This window comes from Aotus nancymaae, unplaced genomic scaffold, assembly GCF_030222135.1.
Source record: "Aotus nancymaae isolate 86718 unplaced genomic scaffold, 86718_ANA_hifiasm-v0.15.2.pri h1tg000009l, whole genome shotgun sequence".
NCBI lineage: Eukaryota > Metazoa > Chordata > Mammalia > Primates > Aotidae > Aotus > Aotus nancymaae.
The window spans coordinates 10,847,651-10,870,758 of NW_026988420.1; the positions used below are offsets into that span (position 1 = coordinate 10,847,651).

The 23,108-nt window shown below is 39.2% G+C and overlaps 1 protein-coding gene across 1 annotated transcript in view; it reads left to right on the forward strand.

Annotated features, from left to right (window-relative positions):
• Window positions 1–15,228: 15,228 nt before the first annotated feature.
• Window positions 15,229–23,108, forward strand: part of LRRC63 (leucine rich repeat containing 63) — a 62,072-nt gene continuing 54,192 nt past the window's right edge. Inside the window, exons 1-2 of the mRNA XM_064373555.1 lie at window positions 15,229–15,359; window positions 16,032–16,198. Coding sequence (XP_064229625.1) covers window positions 16,108–16,198 — 91 coding nt within the window. The 5' untranslated portion in view covers window positions 15,229–15,359; window positions 16,032–16,107. The remainder of the gene's footprint in view (window positions 15,360–16,031; window positions 16,199–23,108) is intronic.

A 23,108-nucleotide genomic window follows, 5' to 3' on the forward strand; every position in this document is an offset into this window, starting at 1 on the left:
TTAGTGACCAAAGCTTAGTGCAGATCAGGGTGGAAGATATGAATTGCAGCCTCATCAGCGTGGAGATGACTACAACTGTGGGATAGTTAACTGTCTAGGAGAAAGCACTGGATGCAAATGAGAAGTTTAAAAACTGACATCTAAAATTAAGAGGGGGAGACAAAAGAAGAAAGGCTCATTTAATCCATTTTTGCTGTGCACTTACATGGAATGTATTTCAATAATAAAGGACTACCTTTTATTCCTGTTTATTCTGTGCCCAATAAAAGATAAGTGTCACTAAAGGAAGAGGCACAAGCACTCTAGATTCTGTTTATTTTAAGAAGAATCATATTCAGGACAAGAAAATTATGGCTAAAACTAAAGACCCTTGAATAGCAATAACCCATTTCTGATTTACCAGTGTGTAAGATCTGCTTCTATCATTCAGACTCTGGAAGTGCCCAGCAAATCTGAAAACCTGCTTGTGCCTGCAATGACTTACAGCATCTACATTCATTCACTCATTTCCTCATTCATCCTACTTCCTGCAAGCTACTCAGCCAAACTTCGACAACAAACACAGTGGCGGATCACACAGACACACTCTCTGCTCTTGTGGGATTCATAGTCTAGCCTGTGACAATCTGCATCCTACCTCTTTGCTTCCTGTACACAAAGTAATCAGGATTGAACCTCAGTGACATTTACCTAGTTCTACTTGTCTTTCCTATTGTCCTTTGCTATGTACTTTTTATAGATGAAGGCAGGGTGCTTGTTAATCAGTAGAGAGGTCTTCTTTTAGATGAATTATGAGGTCACCACAAAAGGTGATAAATATATGTGCAAGGGGCCACAGATTTTAACCCAACTGGTTGAGAGATTCCCACCACCATCTACAGGGCTGTGTCAGTAGTCTACCCAGTAGAGGGTTTCAGACATATGAAGGCTGCCTACTTCCTTATGAACTCCAGTCAAAGGAATGAGACCATAGGAAGGAAAAGGATCCTCTCACCTCATCTCCCTTTTCATTGCTCTTTCCTGTCTAAATCAAGAAAAAGGAAGGATACAAGATAAACAAAATATGTTTTTTTAATTTTTTAAAAAACAAGAATAAAACATGGACTCTCCAAAACTGCTTTTGGCAGATATAGTGAACCTACTGAACTTAGAAACTTTCCTTTTATAATCGTCCAGAGACAGAAAGCAGTGCTGCAGAGTAAGTGGATAACTCTGCCTGTCCCGGCAGGTGCCATTGGTGGGCACACAGGGTTGTTTTGGTCTCTTAAGTCATTTCCCTGCCTGTGGTTTGAATCAACGTCAAATATCTACAGGGATCAGGCAGGTAACTCAATGAAGTGAAATACATTGCATGGAAGTCACAGGGATTGCCACACACTGGAAAACATAGGTCTTATCTAATGGTAGCAGAAAGAATGTAGGCTTGTTCAAGAGAAACCAGAAATCTGGATTTTTATGTAAAAAGCTATCTGATTTTTAATATACTGGCAAAGTTTTTTCAATGAAATATCATGTTGGCTAATCTGTAACTGACTCATCCAGACATCACTAATTTACAACTTCTGGTCTATGGCAAGTTTGCAACGTTCGTACAGAAACATGGAAGTCACTCCAACTTTAGAAATATAATAACTTTAGCATGTACAAAGATTGCAAAAGACTTAAGAATGCTGAAAGAACATAAAGAAGGAGCATACAGTTATAATAAAAAGAGATCATTTAAACACATAAAAATGGTGATGAAATATTACTGGTACATATGGAATGAATGATTGAACAGTAACAATAACACTGAGAGGCTAATAATAAATCATGCAAAATATTGAAATGGACTTGATCTGTGTAATCATTATCGTTAGCTAGAAACTAGGAAGAAATCTTGGGTGTGGTAAATATTGGATATCTAATCTTAATTTAGAAGAAGTCTAGGAATTTTGAGTAATATATCATGACGAATTGCTGCTAAAAGTTGTTGCAAGGCCTGTATGATTCCATTGGTTCAAAGCCTGCTTCACCAAAATTTGTGTTGGGGCTCCAGTGCAGATTCATCCTCCATTCATTCATTTGTTCAACAAATATTTCAGTACTTACTGTATCTCAGGTACTTTTAGAGGCACTGGAGATGTAAGTGCATAAATAAGACAGAAGTTCCTGACCTTATGGAATTGACATTCCAGTTGAGAGAGACAGACAATATTTAAGATAACTAAGTACATATTAGATAGTAATAAGTCTTAGGGAGAAAAAAATTAAGGTGCAGAAGGGGAATCTAAGTGTATGTGTGTGTATATGTATTTGGGGTTGAGGGTGATGTGTATTTGATATTCTTGATGACGTTACCAGGAAAGACCTTTCTGAGAAAGTGACATTTGAATAAAAACATGAGGATGGTGAGGGCAGACAGTTAGGGAGAAGAAGTGAAGCAAGCCCTGAAGATAATCGAGGATAAGAGAATTCCAGGCAGAAGGAATAAGTGCAAAGGCCCTGAGGGAAGAGTGTGTGTTTCATTTTCAAGGCCAATGAGAAGACATAAAAGAGGAGTAGAGTAGTCGCAGATGAGGTCAGGGAGGCCTGATCACACAGGGTGTTGCCTTTTACAACAGGGGAGGTAAGAAGCCATTACAGGGAGGGTGGTCTCATCAACAGAGCTACAGGATCTGATATACATTTTTTAAAAGATCTTTCTGACTGGTGTGTCATGATTAAACCAAAGAAGGGTGGGCCAGGCACAGTGGCTCATGCCTGTAATCCCAGCACTTTGGGAGGCTGAGGTGGGCAGATCACGAGGTCAGGAGATCGAGACCATCCTGGCCAGTATGGTGAAACCCTGTGTCTACTAAAAAATGCAAAAATTAGCTGGGCATGGTGGTGGGCGTCTGTAACTCCAGCTACTCAGGAGGCTGAGGCAGGAGAACCTCTTGAACTTGGGAGGCGGAGGTTGCAGTGAGCCTGGTGACAGAGTGAGATTCCATCTCAAAAAAAAAAAAAAAAGGGCAATGTTAATGAGACAAATTGGGAGGCTGTTGGAATAATCTAGGTGAGAGATGATGTGGCTTGGACCAAAGTCTTAGCAGAGGAGATGGAAATTGTCAGATTCTGTGGACATTGTGACAGTACAGCTGACAGGATTTGATGACAGATTCTTTGTGTCATATGAGAAAGTGAAGAGTTAAGGATGAATCCAAGGCCTTTGGCCTGAACTACTAAAAGGATGGAATTGCCATTAACTGACATGGAGAAGACGGGATGAAGATCAGGCCTGGGGACAGAGAATCGCGGAAGCTCAATTTTAGACCTGTTTATTGTCTAAGAGTTTGGAAGAATGAATGCTTTAAGGAAGATGGTATAATGGCTGAGTAATATTCAAGGCTAGTGATGATCAGTTTAAAAATATTTTTCTTTTAATTAACTTTTGATTTTGAAATAATTTCAGAATTATAAAAAAGGTGCAAAAATAGTTAAAAGAATTCCCGTATACCCTTCACCCAACTTTTTCAAATGTTAACATCTTAACATCAATACTGTACCATAGTATAATTATTAATATTGGGAAATTATCATTGATCTGCCATTATTAACTAAACTACAGACCTTTTTCAACTTTAATAGATAGACTATCCTATTAGTGTCATTTTTCTGGATTAGGATCCAATCCATGATCACACATTCCATTTAGTTGTGATGTCACCTTAGCCTCCATTAATCTGGGACAGTTCTTCAATCTGTCTTTCATCACCTTGACACTTTAGAAAAGGTCCATCATAGAACGTTCCTCAGTGTGGGCTTGTCTGTTTCCTCACAATTTAATTCAGGTCTGTATTTTTGGCAAGAATAAAACATTAGTGATGTTGTTCTCTCTCTCAGCACATCATATTGTGGGGTACATGATGTCTGCAGGGCCCCCCCACTGTAAAGTTACGATTTTTTAACTAAAAAGTAGGTGATTGGCCAGGTGCAGTGGCTCATGCCTGTCATCCCAGCACTTTGGGAGGCCAAGGCGGGTGGATCACTTGAGGTCAAGAGTTTGAGACCAGCCTGACTAACACGGTAAAACCCTGTCTCTACTAAAAATACAAAAATTAGCTGGGCACCGTGGCAGATGCCTGTAATTACAGCTATTCGGGACGCTGAGGCAGGAGAATCACTTGAACTCAGGAGGCCGAGGCTACAGTGAGCCAAGATCTCACCATTGCACTTCAGCCTGGGCAACTGAGCAAGACTCCATTTCAAAAAACAAAAAAAAAGTAGGTGATTATGAATTTAAAATAAGGGCATTCCATGTGGGCTTTCTCCCACTCTATTCAATTCCACTGGTGTGGGTATTGAATTGGTGGAGAATTGATTTAACATTGTGGTTTATTAAGTGAGCACCTTAAAGTGTAACCTAAAACAGTTGCAGGTGTCATCCAAGAGGAGGGTTAACTGTCTTAACAGATTTTCAATATAGACCAAAACAATCAATTATATTAATAGAAAGAACGTCTGATCAATTGCATATGATCTCAAAGGAGGAAAACAGACCTGATTTCACAGGACTACCTTCTATACCCATCTTTAGTGGAAATGCTTCTGGGGACTTCTGAGAAATACTCCTTAAATCTATTTTAATCACTAAGGATTTAAACACAAATGTATTGGAAAATAGCCTTCTGAAATCTAACACGTCCATAAGTAAGGAGGTTCTAGATTTTCATTAATGCATCCAACAAATTCTTACTGAACCAATATCTAGACCAAAACCTGAACACCTGGTGTATGCTACAGGTGATAGAAAAAATTAAAAATATGTCAAGGATCTAATTAAAACATCCCAGAACTCTGAAAAGTCAGAAAGCAGGAATATGATTAATGATTCTGAACTTCTGATATAGGAGATGTGCCTAAGCATTTTTTCTTAAAATCAGATCTAAAACTACTCTGTGGCTTTAGCTGTATACTCTCAAAGAAATGTAGAGAATAGAGGCCTGGGGTGAGATGGGAAATACACTAGAACACAAGACAAGAGATCTTGAATCTAAATTTGATTGAGTTGCAACTTGTGTGGCCAAGTCAAGCTGGGATAGCAAAGCGCAAAGGCCTGGGTCCCAAATGTAGTCCCTGGGTTTATGGTCTTCTTAATCTCTCTAAGCCTCAGTTTCCTTCTTAGGAAACAGGAAAAGTAAATAGTACATACATCATAGCATAGTTGCGAGGCATAAATGAGGAAATGCATGGGGAGTACTTAGTATAATGACTAACACACAACATATGTTCTAAAAGTGCTAGTACTAATATTTAATCATTTTTATTACTATAATTAATGATTAGTCACCTTTCTGTACTTAATTTTCCATATCTGTAGAGTGAGAAGAATTATGTAGACTAGAATGTCTCTAGCATGAATACATATATGAAAAAATTGTCCCAGACTTCCAGAGTTGTCTTTACCTATTTCTAATATGTAAGCAAACAGCACACTTGGGGTAAGCTGTTAGTACAGTTAGAGCATTAACTATAAATCCAAAATAACCCTAAAATTAAGTTCAAAACACACAGGAAAAATCACACTAAGATTTCGAATGAGGTTAGTGGTGACTTTCTGGAATTAAATTTGTGCTTTGCCCTGTGAGCATGGTACGGATCCCCAAGGCCCAGAGTGGCCTGCATTCACTGCCCTGTTACCTACCATGCATTCTGCAGCAGTTCAATTCCTCTGCTTTGCTTTCTTTGAACTACTGCTACCTCAGTGATGTCATTTGGCCTTCACTTTGCATAAACTCATAATTCAGTCAGAGCAGGATCTTTCCTCATTCACCCTTGAAAATTAAGAGAATAACTTGGACTCAATTCCAGATTCTTCTCTTAATGCAGATCCTGTAGCTTCCCTGCTCCAGATCTTCCAGTAGCTCCCAACTGCCTGTCAATATCCTAATATTTAAGTTCCTCTCAGACTTACATTTCTAGCCTGACCTACCCAACTTCTTCTCTAGTCAAACTGGAATATCTACTAAGCATCCCTTTAGAATTTGCTAAGATTTCCTTAGTGGCCAATCTTGGTAAATATTTCAAGTGTACTGTATATCGATCAGATTAAGCATATTAATTGGGTTCTTTAAATCTCCCATATGCTTAGTAATCTTTTGTTTGCTTGAGCTTTTACTTTCTAAGAGACACGTACTTTAAAAAAAAAGTTCTCATTTTACAGGTAGACTTATCAATAGCTCCTTGTCATTTTGTCAATTGTTGTTTCTAATATTTGGAAGTTATGTTGTTGAGTACAGACAGTCATATGCTGGCATATCATCTTAATGAATCATTTCTTTGTATCCTTAAGAAATAAGCCCATTAGAGTCTACTTTGTCCAGTATTAATATATTGTTTGTCTGGCCTAGGGTCAGCTTCCTTGATCTGTTGCAGGCCAGAGTATGGATTCTCTAGTCCCTGTTTCAGAGAAAGGGTCTCAATTTTGAGGCATTCAGATGTATGCAGGGTATTTTATTTCAGTTCTCTGCTTGCTGCAGACTAGGGAGTTCATCTCCACTTCCCATGTAGGTAGGACAATCCCAGTTCTGTACCCCTAAAAAATCAGACACCCCCACGGACCACCATGACTTCATCTCCAGCTCTTTTCACTGATATTTAGTTTTTTCTCCCAACATCAGTGATTTCCTTTTCTGTTCATCTCAGCTACATATTTTATCTGGCATTCCTATGTATTTTGGGTGGACAGGAGACCATCCATATCAGCACTAGTGGTCACACAGACTGAAAGTCCTCGAACTGACTTTTAACTAATTAAACAAACTATGCATGCTTGAATGTAAAATGACTTTGTTCACATTATATATGTATGTATGTATGTATATATGTGTGTATGTAAAGAGCACCAAAACCATTTTAGGGTAATTTAGCAACAAATCAGTTATATGTAATTATAATAATAACAGTAGTGAGTATGGTATTTCCTTTATACTATCAGCTTTTGAATTATCATTGAGAAAAAAAAATCGTAGTTGACATTTATTGAGCATTTTCTGTAATCCAGGAACTGTGCTGAAGCATTTTGAGGATGTTCTCATTTAATTTTCACAACTCTATTTGGGGTAGGTGCCATTACTGCCTCAATATTACAGATGTGGAAATTAAGACTTAAAGAGTTAACTTGACCAAAGTCATATAATTGGTAAATGGTGATGTCAGTATTCAAACCAGGTCTATCTGACTTTAGGGTCCACATATGTAACCACTTCATATCTCATTTTACATAGCCTCAGTAGGCAAACTGGGTATATTGTGTATCTATAATATTTCTTAACAATCATTAAGGATCTCTTAAAAATCATACAGGGGCTAGGCATGGTGGCTCATGCCTGCAATCCCAGCACTTTGGGAGGCTGGGGCAGGCAGGTCGCTCTAGCCCAGGAGGTTGAGACCAGCCTGGGCGACATGTTGAAACTCCGTGTCTATAAAAAAATTTTTAAAAAATTAGCTGAGTGTGGTAGCATGTGCCTATAGTACCAGCTACTCAGGAGGCTGAGGTGGGAAGACTGCTTGGGCCCAGGAAGTCAAGGCTGCAGTGAGCTATGATCATCCTACTGCATTCTACCCTGGGCAACAGAGCAAGACCTGCCTCAAAAAAAAAAATCGTTAGGGGGAACAAAAAATACTACCACGTAAAAACGGACAAGGGACTGGGATAAGCCATTCACAACAGAATACACTCAGTAATAAACATATGAAAAATGTTTAAAATCATTCATAATCAAATACTAATTACAATAAGATGCCGTTTTCTTTCTGTACTGCAAAGGAAACAATTAATAGAGTGAAGAGACCACCCATGGACTGGAAGAAAATATCTGCAAAACATATAGTGGTTAAGGGGCTAACATCCAAAATATACAAGGAACTCAAACTACTCAATAACAAGAAAACAAATAACCTTACTAAAAAATGGGCAAAGGACTTGAATAAACACTTCTCAAAAGACAACATACAAAGTTGAGCATGGTGGCTCATGCCTGTAATCCCAGTGCTTTGGGAGTCTGAGGTGGGAGGATCTCCTCAGCAGGAGTTTGAGACCAGCCTGGGCAACATGGTGAGACTCTGCTTTACAAAAAAGTTTTAAAAGTTAGCTGGGCATAGTGGTGGTTGCCTGTAGTTCCATCTACTCAGGAGGCTGAGGTGGGAGGATCACCTGAGCCTGGCAGTTGGAGGCTGCAGTGAGCTATGATTGTGCCACTGCACTCCAGCCTAGGAAATAGAGCAAGACCCTATCTCTAAAACACCCAAAACAAACAGCATAAAATCGCTATAAAGAGCATTTTACTAGTTTCAGAAGACAAGATCTTGATCTTACCTCTGACTATGGCTGTGCGACCTCCCTGGAGGGTACCCACTTCCTGTGCTTCACCCTGTTCCATCAAGTCTGTCCCTTCTACTTGAGAGAGGTGCTATAAAGTACCAGGAAGAAGGGTGCCGGTTAATCTTTGTGCAGATGTTTCTGAATGGCAGACATCATCTGAGGGATGCCGAGAGGTCAAGCAGGAGATAAGGGCCTTCCATTCTGGCTAAGGCCATTCCCTTCTGGGGTACCTTAATCCTTTAGCCAGAACATGTCAGCAACTCATTCAGGAAGTTCTGGCCTTTAAAATCCACATCTCCATGACTGTAAGAAGCTCTTAAAGCCCTCAATGATTGAATACTTTTACAGTTCACAGAAAACATTTTTCTTTGACTCTTTGCCCCATGAAAGTAAGCATGAAACATAAATATATTTATTAAGAAATATACTAGGCAGGCTGGGCGCAGTGGCTCACGCCTGTAATCCCAGCACTTTGGAAGGCTGAGGCAGGTGGATCAAAAGGTCAAGAGATCGAGACCATCCTGGCCAACATGGTGAAACCTCGTCTCTACTAAAATACAAAAATTAGCTGGGTGTGGTGGCACGTGCCTATAGTCCCAGCTACTTCGGGAGGCTGAGGCAGGAGAATTGCTTGAACCAGGGCAGTGGAGGTTGCAGTGAGCCAAGATCGTGCCACTGCACTCCAGGCTGGCAACAGAGCAGAGACTGTCGCAAAAAAAAAAAAAAAAAAGAAATATACTAGGCCAGCTAATCTAGTCCTCTGGTATGGGTCTAACAATCATAGCCATTCCAAGTCATCACAGCTCATCTTACGGTGCACAGTACAAGATTAGCAAAACCGGCCCTTCTGGTTTTTATCTAACTGATTTCTATTATGCAAATGGTGCCAAATTGGATTTGTCACACTCATGGTTCCATTTTCAACCCCTGTGGTCTATCTATCACTTTAACTCCTTTCAGAGAGCTGGGTCATCACTGACCCCATTAGTGCTGTCTTCTTTTTACCTTCACTGGGGACATCAAGTGTCTCACAGCTATGTACTGCCAATGTCCTCAGTGAGTGAGTGTACAGGGCAAGGCACTTTGCTTTTTCTTTTCCTGAGTAGGAACATACGGGTAAAGTGATACACCAAGTTACAAATCCTCTGGAAGAAATCCCTTCTAAAGCTGTGAGTCTGGGAGTAAAGCAGGGAGTTGGGAAGAAAGGAACATCCTGGCTTCCTTTGCTCCCATTGAGAGCAGTGGTGACCCAGAGCCTCTGCTGGGCCTGATTCAGATGGTTTTGGAAGTGTTGGTCTGTGTAGTTTTCTGGGCACAAGGAAGGTACCCCAGCAATGGCCACACAAGTTTTCCATGAGAAACCTTTCCAGGGCAAGGTATCATCCAATGGGAAGCAGAAACATAGACTGTCTCAAGGCTGAAAACACCTAAAACCACCTGGTTTGGTGGTTTGCATGCAATCTCTTGTAGCCATAGAACCTTTTCTTCAAAAAGCAGAGCCTAGTATGTCAAACTCATATAAGCATAGTTGCTTTCTTGGAATTGCAGTGGAGAGAAGAATAAAGCCCCACAAACTGTCTTCCCCATGGCTTCTGAACAGAGCTGGACATCATATTATCTTCCTTGGCTGGGTATTACCTCATCTGGAAAACCTGGCAAAGGAAATGAAGAAATTTTCTCCTACCTGGGGCGGAGTGGAGAGAGAAGCAATGTCCTGAAATTTTAATTCAACTCTGATAAAAGTTGGCATCAAAACATATTATAAAGTGGAGATTACAAATGTTGGAAATGTAGCAGAACTCTCAACAGCATACTAAACTATGTGATACTGAAACGTAAGTTACACTTCTAGTTGTCTAGTTCTGGTATAAGAAATACAAGTTCTTTATCAACACTCAACACACAGAATACAATTCACCCTTCCGTGTCCTGCCCTTACTCCCATACGCAACTTTTAGCCTCATACATTTACGAATCAAACACATACTCAACAGGGCAGTAGGCATAAGCAGAATGCTAGGTGTGAAAAGCAAATCATATCTACTGTTTAAGGTCATAAGTTGACATTAGAATGAAGAATAAGTCATTACAAAACGTTTTTCTCACTTGCAGTTCTAATTGCTACAGGTGTTTGCTGTGGGCTGAACAGAGGCATGCAGCTCAGACACTATTGATCGGGTATACGTCCCTCCTAAGTTTAGGAATAAATCCCAGCCAGAACAGGAACTCAGTAGACTCATCTACCAAAGTCCAGTGTGCACATTAGAAAAAAAACTAAGAAAGATCATGTGCATTTAAGACCTTTCCCTCCAGCCATTCAAAGGAGCTTCACATTGTAGCCCCTTTTCACCTTTGTTAGGCACACCAAGTGGCCTGGAAGACGCTGAGAACAAAGAGGCTTTCTTCCTTGGGTTACCGGTTGAAATTCATCATGGATTCAGCCCGGCTCAATCAATGGTGACAGCAGCTCGCAGACCCAACTCACGTGGGGGAAGAGTCAAGGCCTCCTTACATCACTGTACCAGGACTCTTTCAGGCACAAGCTGTCCCACAGCTCCGGTGCTGCCCAGAGGAGTATAAAGACCAGTGACAGAATGTAGGACACTGTCTAGAGCACAGCATTTGTGCCACAATCTGAGAACTGTAAACTAGAATTGCCAACATTTGGAGACATTAGGAAAGTTAAGTGTGACATTCTGTGGATAAATTTTGTGGATACATGCCTAGGATTTATAGCCTGCCAATATTTCAATTAACATAAACTATCATCACAGAAAGCAGGGGTGTGAACATTGGAAAACTGGGCTGTTTGTTTCATTTTAAATTTTCTTTCTTTCTTTTTTTTTTTTTTTGAGATGGAGTCTTGCTCTGTCGCCAGGCTGGAGTGCAGTGGCCCAATCTCGGCTCACTGCAACCTCCGCCTCCTGGGTTCAAGAGATTCTTCCGCCTCAGCCTCCCGAGTAGCTGGGACCACAGGCACGTGCCACCACGCCCAGCAATTTTTTGTATTTTCAGTAGAGATGGGGTTTCACCATGTTGGCCAGGATGGTCTTGATCTCTTGACCTCGTGATCCGCCTGCCTCAGCCTCCCAAAGTGCTGGGATTACAGGCGTGAGCCACTGCGCCCGGCCTCATTTTAAATTTTCTAACATCTACTGCACACTGACTCTGTGGCTGGCAGAGAACTAAGCCCCTGACACAGATTATCTCTTTAACACCTCACAAGACCCTTTGGTAAGTATCATTTTAACCCAATTTTACAAATGAGGAAACCATGGGGCTTAGGTTAAGCAGCTGGTCCAAGGGCACAGAGCTGACAAGTGGCAGCTAGATGATCTGAACCCAGCTGAGTTGAGTTGTGCTATGCTCCCTGTGCTTGAAATTTGATGCAGATACCAGCATCCTCAATTAATGTGATAATTGTGAAGCTAAAACAAAATCAACATTTAAAACAGTGCCTTCCACATAGTAATGAACATTCCTCATGCTTAAGTGCTTAATAATAAGGAAACAAATTATCATTGAACTTTTTTTGGTGAAGGACACAATCGTACAATATACATAAATACCTAATATTAACTGGTTGCAGACAGTCTAAAATAATCACTGCAGCTAAAAAAAAACCCAAAATTGTTTCTGAGAATCAGAGGAGTGTGAATAAGCATCACTATTCTACCAAAGCAATATAATAAAAGACTTAAAATAAAAAAAAAACCCTCAAGTAGTTATAATGGAGATAAGTGGAGTCTTTGGAAATGATTTAAAATTTCATTTCAATGTCTAAATTATAAGGCCTCGAATGAATCATTGTAAGTGATTTTAATAAAGTTTAAAGTTTAGCACCTGGTGAAGTAACTTATGCGTAGCAGGTTTCCAATAAATGATTCTGGAATGAATGACTAAATTCATTGATACACTTTTAAAAACAGACAGACCTTGTCCTTTCCTTGTGTTTGGATATTTTTTTTAATTCCATGATAAAGGTTGCATGACATTTCCTTATCGGTAATTTTTAAAAAAGTAATCCCGGGATCTCCAGTTCAAACAAAGGAAATAACTATCATCTTGAAAGACAAAAGAAAATAATTGGCTTAAAATAATGAAAAACAGAAATGAAGTTTTTGTCTTTACAGTGAGATGTGGGGTAAAAGGAGTAGCAACTTCTTCAAAATATCTTTATTCACAGAAAATATAAAACTATTCTCTAGGCAACAGCATGAAAACAAAAACACATGAAATAAATGGGTACATTTAAGCCACTGTGACTGGTGAAGAAATTTCCCTGTCCATATAATTAATATATACAGGTAAATTCAGACCAAGAAAACACCTCTTTCTCAAAAGCATTTTAGTGCCCTGGGTTACTCTGGGGATTCAATAGTTGAATGAATATGTGCTCAAAAATAACTATTCATTTTTAAACAGTACTTTAAAGAACTAATACGAACATAAAAACACACATTACTCCATTATTTCCATAAGGGAAAACATTAGGTTAAAACTACAATGGCCAAACTGTTTAGTAAAACTCTGTCCTATTTTAAAGGTAAATAAATAAATAGGAGATAGGTCGATGGAAAATAATGAAGATGTCTAGCAATACTTTTTAACATCATTCCAACAGAACCAACAGCAAATCTAAGGTTCCCCAAGCATTGCCCACATATTAGGGAAATCAATAGCATTACCTGCGGGATGCCTGGGGTTGCTTTTGCATAAGGCTTTTATCTCATTTTAGCAACATCAAAAAAAATGCAGGATGTCTATAACCTTGGCACTCATCATTACCCTGGCATCTTTAGTACAATTTGCTAATAGAGTGAAAGCACTGTGGTTCAGTTTGGGAAGCTTCTTCATAAGGTTCTGCCAAACTGCAAAAGAGATGGGACAAATAAAAAGGCTGACTGTACATACATCAGAAAAAGCAGACCCTTAAAATCAAAGAGGGAGCTATTCATTATTTCAAAACACATCATTATTTTACAAAAAAAGAAAGAAAACTGAGAGGGTAATATTTTCAAAAATATAAGAAATATAAAATAATCTAAATTGAATTTCATTTGTCCTGTCTAAACCCATCCCATACTGATATGTCATTTCCGTAGACAAAGCATGTCAGATATGTTAGAATAACATATATACATATAAAACACACCAAGCCATGAATTTAATTTTCATAATAACTATCTCATTTGCCTAAATGTTTGGTACTAACCTAAGGAGATTACATATTAAACCACCCTAGGTTTTAGTCTCATACTTGCTACAAGAAATCTGCAAGGAATGAAACCTGGATGCCTGCGGATTCTACGTGTGACAAGGCATTTTTTCGAAAAGCATTCAAAAGGCTTACTTTCGACTATGCAAAACTAAGCATAAAGTTTAAAGGCTAAACGTCAGTCAGTAAAACTGAACTCCAGTACTTCTCATGGTTCCAACGAACTTGAAGAGCATAGGTACCTGACTCAATTTATAAACTGACATTTTTTATGCTTAATAATATAAACATTTTTTACATTTACAATATATGCACAATATATATTCCTTGAGACTAATCTTAGCCATGAGATCTGCCTTTTGTTCTCAACTTTGTATTTCTGAGAAACTAATGAATCCATGGTGTAGCCACAGCAAAAGTGGAAATAAATTCATGGTCTGGGGCGGCAGTATAATTGGGACACAGTAATCTTACAAGGAAAAGAAACAGCACACTAGTACTATAAAGGAAAACAAGTTGCATAATATTTTCCAGAGTCCGATTACTTTTTGTCTAAACTTTTCTACTTTTTTCATTGATTGTTTTAAAATATGTTTGCTACTAAGGAGAAAAAGGAAGACATGGTTATGGTGTGGCTCTTGAAAGATCCCCAAAGCTAGAAAGATTTACATTGAGTCTTTCATTTTCCAACGTCTGTTATAAAGTTCATGCACTTGTACTTTGAAAAAAACCAAACCTGGAAGGAAGCTCTAACTAGTTTACTTTCTGAGTTGGGATTTCCACATCTATCAGACGAGTTCTTTCTACTGCTCTTTCCCCCTCAAATCTCCAGAGAAACACACACATTTTTGCAAACACACCACCATCTATCACTGCACACACAGGTTCATCAACACCATGACAGAGGCGACACGCCATAATATGATAACCAGAACAGACGACTATGACAGTGAGAAATGGGTTTGTTTTACAGCCCGCTAGGATCCCTAATGCCCTTATTTTTACACAATCCAGCCTCAGCCAGGAACTTTAAAGGATCAGAAAGACAAAACAAGTTGCATGAAAGGAAGAGAAAGAAAACCGAATGCCCGCTTTTCGAGAGCACTGCAAAATTATCCCCAGGACCCGGCTTGCGCTAAAGTGAAGCATTAAAGAATGGCAGCCCAGATTCTAGACACCCAAGATAAGCATCGTGTAATCGAGAGAAGTAAATAATAAATAATAATGGTCACTGCCATTAAGCATAAGAATAGTAATAACAAGTGTCACCACGGCGTTCCGTACAGCAGCTGCACGTGGAGCCGGCTTCTCCTCCGGCCCCCACAGCCCGCAGCCTCCCCTAGTCCACAGCGCGGCGGAGGAAGGCGAGAAGGCTCCGCGCGCGCGGCGCGGTGGGCGGGGCCCCTCCCGGCGCCTGCCGCCCCGCCTGTCTCGCCCCCGCGCCTGCGCGTCCGGTTGCAGGGCGGCTCCGCGGACCCGGGTGAGGTGTGTCTCCGGGTGTGTCTCATTGGCCTCCTAGAGGGTGGGGCTCCCTGATGCTTCCTCAGGAACAGCTTCCTGCAGGAAGACCAGCGACCTCGCGGGACCTTTACCTCTCTGCCTAAATTCCGAGGAAAAGGAGATGGGAGACGAAAAGCCGGTTGGTTTGGGAAGCGGCTGATTTTATAATGGGTAGTGTGAGAATTCAGCACTTCCAGGCAGCTCTTTGAATACTACGGAAGGGAGATTTCCAGCATCGAGTGGAACGTACGACCATGGAGTACACCTTGAGCGCTTGTGTGCAGTTATCTTTTGGCGGTAAACGGCCCATTTGTGCAGTTGCAGGGTGTTCAATGGAATAGCGCCGTGCCAGGCACTTTTGACGTGGCCCTGCAAACTAAACGCACATTTTTTGGGGTGCATCTTCTCACATCATTTCTAAACAGTATGAGTTGGGATCCAGCAGTCCTGGGAAATTTCATTCTAGTGAAACCCATCTTATTTTAGGATTGAATGGTTTTGGCTCAAGCACAGTGGTTGAAAAACCATTTTAGAAAGAAAACTTGTATGTGAATGGTTAGATATGGTGGGTCTTCAGAAGCTTATGTAATGAAGGGATCTTCTACAGATTTCTGACCAGATTCTCTTTCTACATTTATAGTGATAACATTTTGAAGGGAGAGGAAAAACAAATGTCATTTCAAGGATTCCGAAAAATCAGTATTTACTAGAGGAAATAGCATTGGCAAGTTGAACTTTGTACTAACATGGAAAATTGTAGAATGATCCTGGGTAGTAATACACATGTTTAAAAAATTCTATGTTTACTTATATCCCTAAATTTTAACTGGATTCTTTCTATTAATAGAAGTTTTAAAGAATTGTTTTCTTACCCCTTTTTTCCATAAAGGAATTCTGCTTGGAATCAGTAAAGGATTGGTACAGAACGATTTTCATTAAGATGTACTCTAAATTCTAATTGTTTTTCAGCAACAATTCAAACATATTCAAAACCTTTTCAATTCTCACTTAAACCAAGGATTATGAAAAACAACACTTATTACTCATGAAAATGAAAAAGCCCCCTCTACTTCTTCGAAGACCCTTACCTCCAAAATTCACTAAGCCGACTTTACATAAAAAAAAACCCCGTACAGGTATGTATATTAATCAGATATGTGTATTAACATTTATGTATTTTTCATAGAAATTCCTTGACTTGCACAGCCCAGAATCACAAGAAATACGCTCACTAATAACTTACAAATGTTTGTTGTCAGATGATAACATCCAATTCAATTCTACGAGTACAGTTGTTGATACTCACTGGTGGACTTAGTAGGTTCAAGTTTACCTCACTGATAAACTTTACTTGTAACCCCAGAATTGGTACTCATAGGGGTTTCTCAGTCATGCGTGGATATGTGCAGAGCCCTGAAGAATTTGAGTCATACAACACACATGCCCCCAGCTGAGTTGGAACAAGTCTGCCTCTGCCTTCTTGTTTCAGCTTTCATATTGTAAACAGGTACTGTTTTCCCTGTCTGTTCAGAACTGTGTTTCTTCGCTGTTTGTGCTTTTAGTTAGTAATTTCACTGTGGACCCCAAGCATAGTGTTCCCAAGCAGGAGAAGGCTGTGATGGGCCTTACAGAGAACAAGATATGTGCTAGATAGGCTTCCTTCAGGCGTGAGTACAGTGTTGGCCCTAAGTTCAGTGTTAATGAATGAACTGTGTAAAGTGTTTTTAAATAGAAACACATATAAAACAAAATTATGTGTTGATCAGTTGTTGAAAATGTTGAAACCAGAGGTTTTCAGGAACCTAACCCCATATTTCTTCTAGGAGAAATGGTTCAGTAATGGGTAATTCATTGCTTGTAGAACAGAACTACTTCAAATAACGAGGACTGAATATATTTAGTGAACAAAAACAGACCTTACCAGTTCCCTTCATTAGTTACCCCTGGTGGGACAGTGATTGTAACCAATCAATCATATAAGTAAATGCAAAATTACCCTGGGATAAGTGCTATGAAGTAAAGATGAGCCACTTATATAACTATAACTTTATGTAATATTTAATCCTCTATTTCTGTATATGGTTTCTAATCCCTCCTTATTATAAGCAATAAAATTAGCATATTTTTTTATTTTCCCCTTCTCAGTCTCCTCTTCCATCTGATTTTAGTTAATTGCAGTTTTAGTGTCAACCTTTATACTGTTCAAATATACCTAGTCTATAATTTGATTTATGATGTTAAACTATTATTTTTTGACCTATGGCTATTAAAGATGTGTAACTCAACTTACCTTTACTACTGCCACAATTTCCTGTCCTACTATATCTCCCAATTTTTGTTATATGATTTCTATATCATCATTTCTGCATTCCTATAATGTTCTATATTTACAATCTGCTCTGTAATAATGCTCACAGTATGTAGATTTGCAGCTCACTATCAGTTATCTTGTCATTTCTCTATTCATCTTTTGTTTGAAGTTTCTCTTCTAGCACAGAATTTCACAGCCTTGGCACTATTGACATTTTGGGCCAGATGGTTTCTTTTTTTTTTTTGGTGGGGGAAGCAGAGCTCTCTTGCTCCAAAGGCTCTTCTCAGAGTGCTTTGCACACAGTAGGTGCTCAAAATTTTGTTTTATAATTTCTTCTAAAAGATAATAGGTTACATGTGCAGAATGTACAGGTGTGTTATATAGATATACATATGCCATGGTGGTTTGCTGCACCTATTGACCCATCCTCTAAGTTCCTTCCCCTTACCCTCCACCCCTCAACAAGTCCTGGTGTGTGCTGTTCACCTCTCTGTGTCCATGTGTTCTCAATGTTCAACTTCCACTTATGAGTGAGAACATGTGGTGTTTGGTTTTTTGTTCCTGTGTTAGTTTGCTGAGAATGATGGCTTCCAGCTTCATCCATGTCCCTGCAAAGGACATGATCTCATTCCTTTTTATGGCCACATAGTATTCCATGATGTATATGTACCACATTTTCTTTATCCAGTCTATCATTGATGGGCATTTGGGTTGGTTCTATGTCTTTGCTGTTGTAAATAGTGCTGCAATAAACATATGTCTGTGCATGTGTCTTTATAGTAGAATGATTTATATTCCTTTGGGAATATACCCAGTAATGGGATTGCTCCTTGAGGAATTGTTATACTGTCTTCCATGATGGTTGAACTAATATACCCTCTCAACAACAGTGTAAAAGTGTTCCTATTTCTTCACAGCCTTGCCAGCATCTATTGTTTCCTGACTTTTTGACTTTTTGACTTTTTAATAATAGCCATTCTGACTGGTGTGAGATGGTATGTCGTTGTGGTTTTGATTTACATTTCTCTGATGATCAGTGATGTTAAGCTTTTTTCATATGTTTGTTGGCCACGTAAATGTCTTCTTTTGCGAAGTGTCTGTTCATATCCTTTACTCACTTTTTGATGGGTTTTTTTTTTCTTGTAAATATGTTTAAGTTCCTTATAAATTCTGGATATTAGACCTTTGTCAGATAGGTAAATTTCAAAAATTTTCTCCCATTCTGTAGGTTGCCTGTTCACTGTGATGGTAGTTTCTTTTGTTTGTGCAGAAGCTCTTTAGTTTAATTCGATCTCATTTGTCAGTTTTGGCTTTTCTTGCAATTGCTTTTGGTGTTTTTGTCATGAAGTCTTTGCCCATGCATGTGTCCTGAATGGTATTGCCTAGGTTTTTTTCTAAGATTTTTGTGGTTTTGGGTTTTACATTTTAGTCTGTAATCCATCTTGAGTTAATTTTTGTGTAAGGTTTAAGGAAGGGGTCCAATTTCAGTTTTCTGCATATGGTTAGCCAGTTTTCCCAGCACCATTTATTAAATAAGGAATTATTTCCCCATTGCTTGTTTTTGTCAGATTTGTCAATGATCAGATGGTTGTAGATGTGTAGTATTATTTCTGAGGCCTCTGTTCTGCTTATTGGTCTGTATGTCCGTTTTGGTAACAGTACCATGTTGGTTTGGTTACTGTAGCCTCATAGTATAGTTTGAAGTCAGGTAGTGTGATGCCTCCAGCTTTGTTCTTTTTGCTTAGGACTGTCTTTGCTATATGGGATCTTCTTTAATTCCATATGAAATTTAAAATAATTTTTTTTCTAATTCTGTGAAGAACGTCAATGGTAGTTTGATGGGAATAGCACTGAATGTATAAATTACTTTGGGTAGTATGGCCATTTTCATGACAGTGATTGTTCCTATCCATGAGGATGGAATGTTTTTCCATTTGTTTGTGTCCTGTCTTATTTCCTTGAGCAGTGATTTGGAGTTCTGCTTGAAGATGTCCTTCACATCCCTTGTTAGCTGTATTCCTAAGTATTTTATTCTCTTTGTAGTGATTGTGAATGGGAATTCATGATTTGGTTCTCTGCTTGCCTATTGTTGGTGTAAAGGAATGCTTATGTGATTTTTGCACATTGATTTTGTATCCTGAGTCTTTGCTAAAGTTGCTTATCAGTTCAAGAAATTTTTGGGCTGAGATGATGGGGTTTTCTGAAATAAAATCACTTCATCTGCAAACAGAGACAACTTGACTTCCTGTCTTCCTATTTGAATACCTTTATTTCTTTCTCTTGCCTGATTGCACTGGCCTGAACTTCCAATACTGTGTTGAATAGGAGTGGTGAGGGGGCATTCTTGTCTTGTGCTGGTTTTCAAAAGGAATGCTTCCAGGTTTTGCCCATTCAATATGATAATGGCTGTGGGTTTGTCATAAATAGCCCTTATTTCTGAGATATGTTCCATCAATACCTAGTTTGTTGAGAGTTTTTAACACGAAGGGATGTTGAATTCTATCAAAGGCCTTTTCTGCATCTATTGGGATAATCATGTGGTTTTTGTCTTTGGTTCTGTTTATGTGATGGATTATATTTATTGATTTGTATATATTGAACTAGCCTTGCATCCGAGGGATAAAGCTGACTTGATCGTGGTGGATTTGATGTGCTGTTGGATTTAGTTTGCCAGTATTTTATTGAGGATTTCTGCGTTTATGTTCATCAGGGGTATTAGCCTAAAGTTTTCTTTTTTTGTTCTGCCTCTTCCCAGTTTTGGTATCAGGATGGTGCTGGCTTCAAAAAATGAGTTAGGGAGGAGTCCCTTCTTTTCAATTATTTGGAATAGTTTCAGAAGGAATGGTACCAGCTCCTCTTTGTATTTCTGCAGCTGTGAATCCATCTGGTCCTGGGCTTTTTTTTTTTTTTTTTTTTTTTTTTTGGTTAGTAGGCTGTTAATTATTGCCTCAATTTCAGAACTTGTTATTAGTCTATTCAGGGGTTTGACTTCTTCCTGGTTTAGTCTTGGTAGATGTATGCATCCAGGAATTTATCCATTTCTTCTAGATATTCTAGTTTATTTGCATAGAGGTGTTTAGAGTATTTTCTGATGGTAGTTTGTATTTCTGTGGGGTCAGTGGTGATATCCCCTTTATAATTTTTTTATTGTGTCTATTTGATTCTTCTCTCTTCTTCTTTATTAGTCTAGCTAGTGATCTATTGATTTTGTTAATTTTTTCAAAAAATAAGCTCCTGAATTTGTTGATTTTTTGGGAGGGTTTTTTGTGTGTCTGTCTCCTTCAATTCTTCCCTGATCCTAGTTGTCTTCTGCTAGCTTTTGGATTAGTTTGCTCTTGCCTCTGTAGCTCTTTTAATTGTGATGTTAGGGTGTTGATTAGAGATCTTTCTAGCTTTCTGATGTGGGCATTTATTGCTATAAATTTATTGCTCAGTGCTTAACACTGAGCCTACTTCCCTCTTAACATTGCTCTAGCTGTGTCCCAGTGATTCTGGTACATTGTCTCTTTGTCCTTATTGGTTTCAAATAATTTCTTGATTTTTGCCTTACTGTCATTATTTACCTAGGAGTCATTCAGGAGCAGTTTGTTCAATATCCACGAAATCGTGTGGTTTTGAGTGAGTTTTTTTATGCTGAGTTCTAATTTGATTCCACTGTGGTCTGAGAGACTGTTTGTTATTATTTCAGTTCTTTTGCATTTGCTGAGGAGCATTTTACTTCCAATTAAGTGGTTGATTTTAGAATAAGTACCATGTGGCACTGAGAAGAATATATATTCTGTTGATTTGGGGTAGAGAGTTCTGTAGACGTCTACTAGGTCTACTTGATCCAGGTCTGAGTTCAAGTCCTGAATATTTTTTCTGTCTCTTTGATCTAATACTGACAGTGGGAGTGTTAACGTCTCCCACTATTATCGTGTGGGAGTCTAAGTCTCTTTCTAGGTCTCTAAGAACTTGTTTTGTGAATCTGGGTACTCCTGTATTGGGTGCATATATATGTAGAATAGTTAGCTCTTGTTTAATTGTTCCCTTTACCATTATGTAATGTCCTTGTCTTTTTTTATTTTGTTGGTTTAAAGTCTGTTTTGTCAGAGACTAGGATTGCAACCCCCACTTTTTTTTTGTTTTTCTTTTTGCTTTCCATTTGCTTGGTAAATTTTCCTCCATACCTTTATTTTGAGTCTGTGTGTGTCTTTGCACATAAGATGGGTCTCCTGAAGGTTAGTATTGTTATGTGTGAATTAGATCCTGTCATGATGCTACCTGGTTATTTTGCACACTAGTTGATACAGTTTCTTCTAGTGTCTTTATATTTTGGTGTGTTTTTGCAGTGACTGGTACTGGTTTTTCCTCTCCATATTTAGTGCTTCTTTCAGGAGCTCTTGCAGGGCAGGCCTGGTGATAACGAAATCCCTTAGCATTTGCTTGTCTGGAAAGGATTTTATTTCTCCTTCGCTTATGAAGCTTAGTTTGACTGGACATGAAATTCTGGGTTCAAAATTCCTTTCTTGAAGAATACTGAAGACATTCCCCCAATCTCTTTTGGTTTGTAGAATTTCTGCTGAGAGATCTGCTGTTAGTCTGATGGGCTTCCCTTTGTAGGTGACCTGGCCTTTCTCTTTGGCTGCCCTTAACAGTTTTTCCTTCATTTCGACCTTGGAGAATCTGATTATTATGTGTCTTGGGGTTGATCTTCTCTTGGAGTATCTTAATGCTCTTCTCTGTATTTCCTGAATTTGCATGTTGGCTTATCTTTCTAGGTTGGGGAAGTTCTCCTGGATAATATCCTAAAGTGTGTTTTCCAGCTTGTTTCCATTCTCCCCATCTCCTGGTACTCCAGTCAATTGTAGATTCAGTCTTTTTATGAAGTCCCATATTTCTTGGAGGCTTTGTTCATTCCTTTTCATTCTTTTTTCTCTATTCTTGTCTGCATGTCTTATTTCAGTAAGGTGATCTTCAAACTCTGATATCCTTTCTTCTGCTTGGTTGAGTCAGCTTTTGATACTTATGTGTGCTTCACTAAGTTCTCTTGCTGTGTTTTTTAGCTCCATCAAGTCATTTATGCTCCTCTCTAAACTGGTTACTCTAGTTAGCAATTCCTAGAACTTTTTATCAAGGTTCCTAACATCTTTGCATTAAGTTAGAACATGCTTCTTTAGCTCAGTGTAGTTTTTTATTACCCATCTTCTGAAACCTACTTCTGTCAATTCGTCCATCTGATCCTCCATCCAGTTCTGTACCCTTGATGGAGAGACATTGTGATCATTTGGAGGAGAGGACTTTGGCCTTTCGGGTTTTCAGCACTTTTTGTTGGTTCTTCCTCATCTTAGTGAGTTTGTCTAGTTTCAGTCTTTGAGGCTACTGACCCTTGGATGGGGTTTTTGTGGGGGCCTTTGCTGTTGTTGTTGTTGATGATGCTGTTGTTGTTGCTTTCTGCTTGTTTGTTTTATTTTCAATAGTCAGGTCCTTCTTCTGTAGGGCTCCTGCAGTTTTCTGGGGGTTCACTTCAGGCCCTGTTCATCTGATTTGCTCCTGTGCCTGGAGATGTCACTCAAGGAGGCTGGAGAACAGCAAAGATGGGTGCCTGTTCCTTCTTCTGGGACCTCTGGCTGCGAGGGGCATGAGCCTGATGCCAGTAGGATCATTCTTGTATAGGGTGTCTGACAACCCCTGTTGGGGGTCTCACCCAGTTGGGTGGCATGGGGAGCAGGACCCATTTAATGAAGCACTTTGTC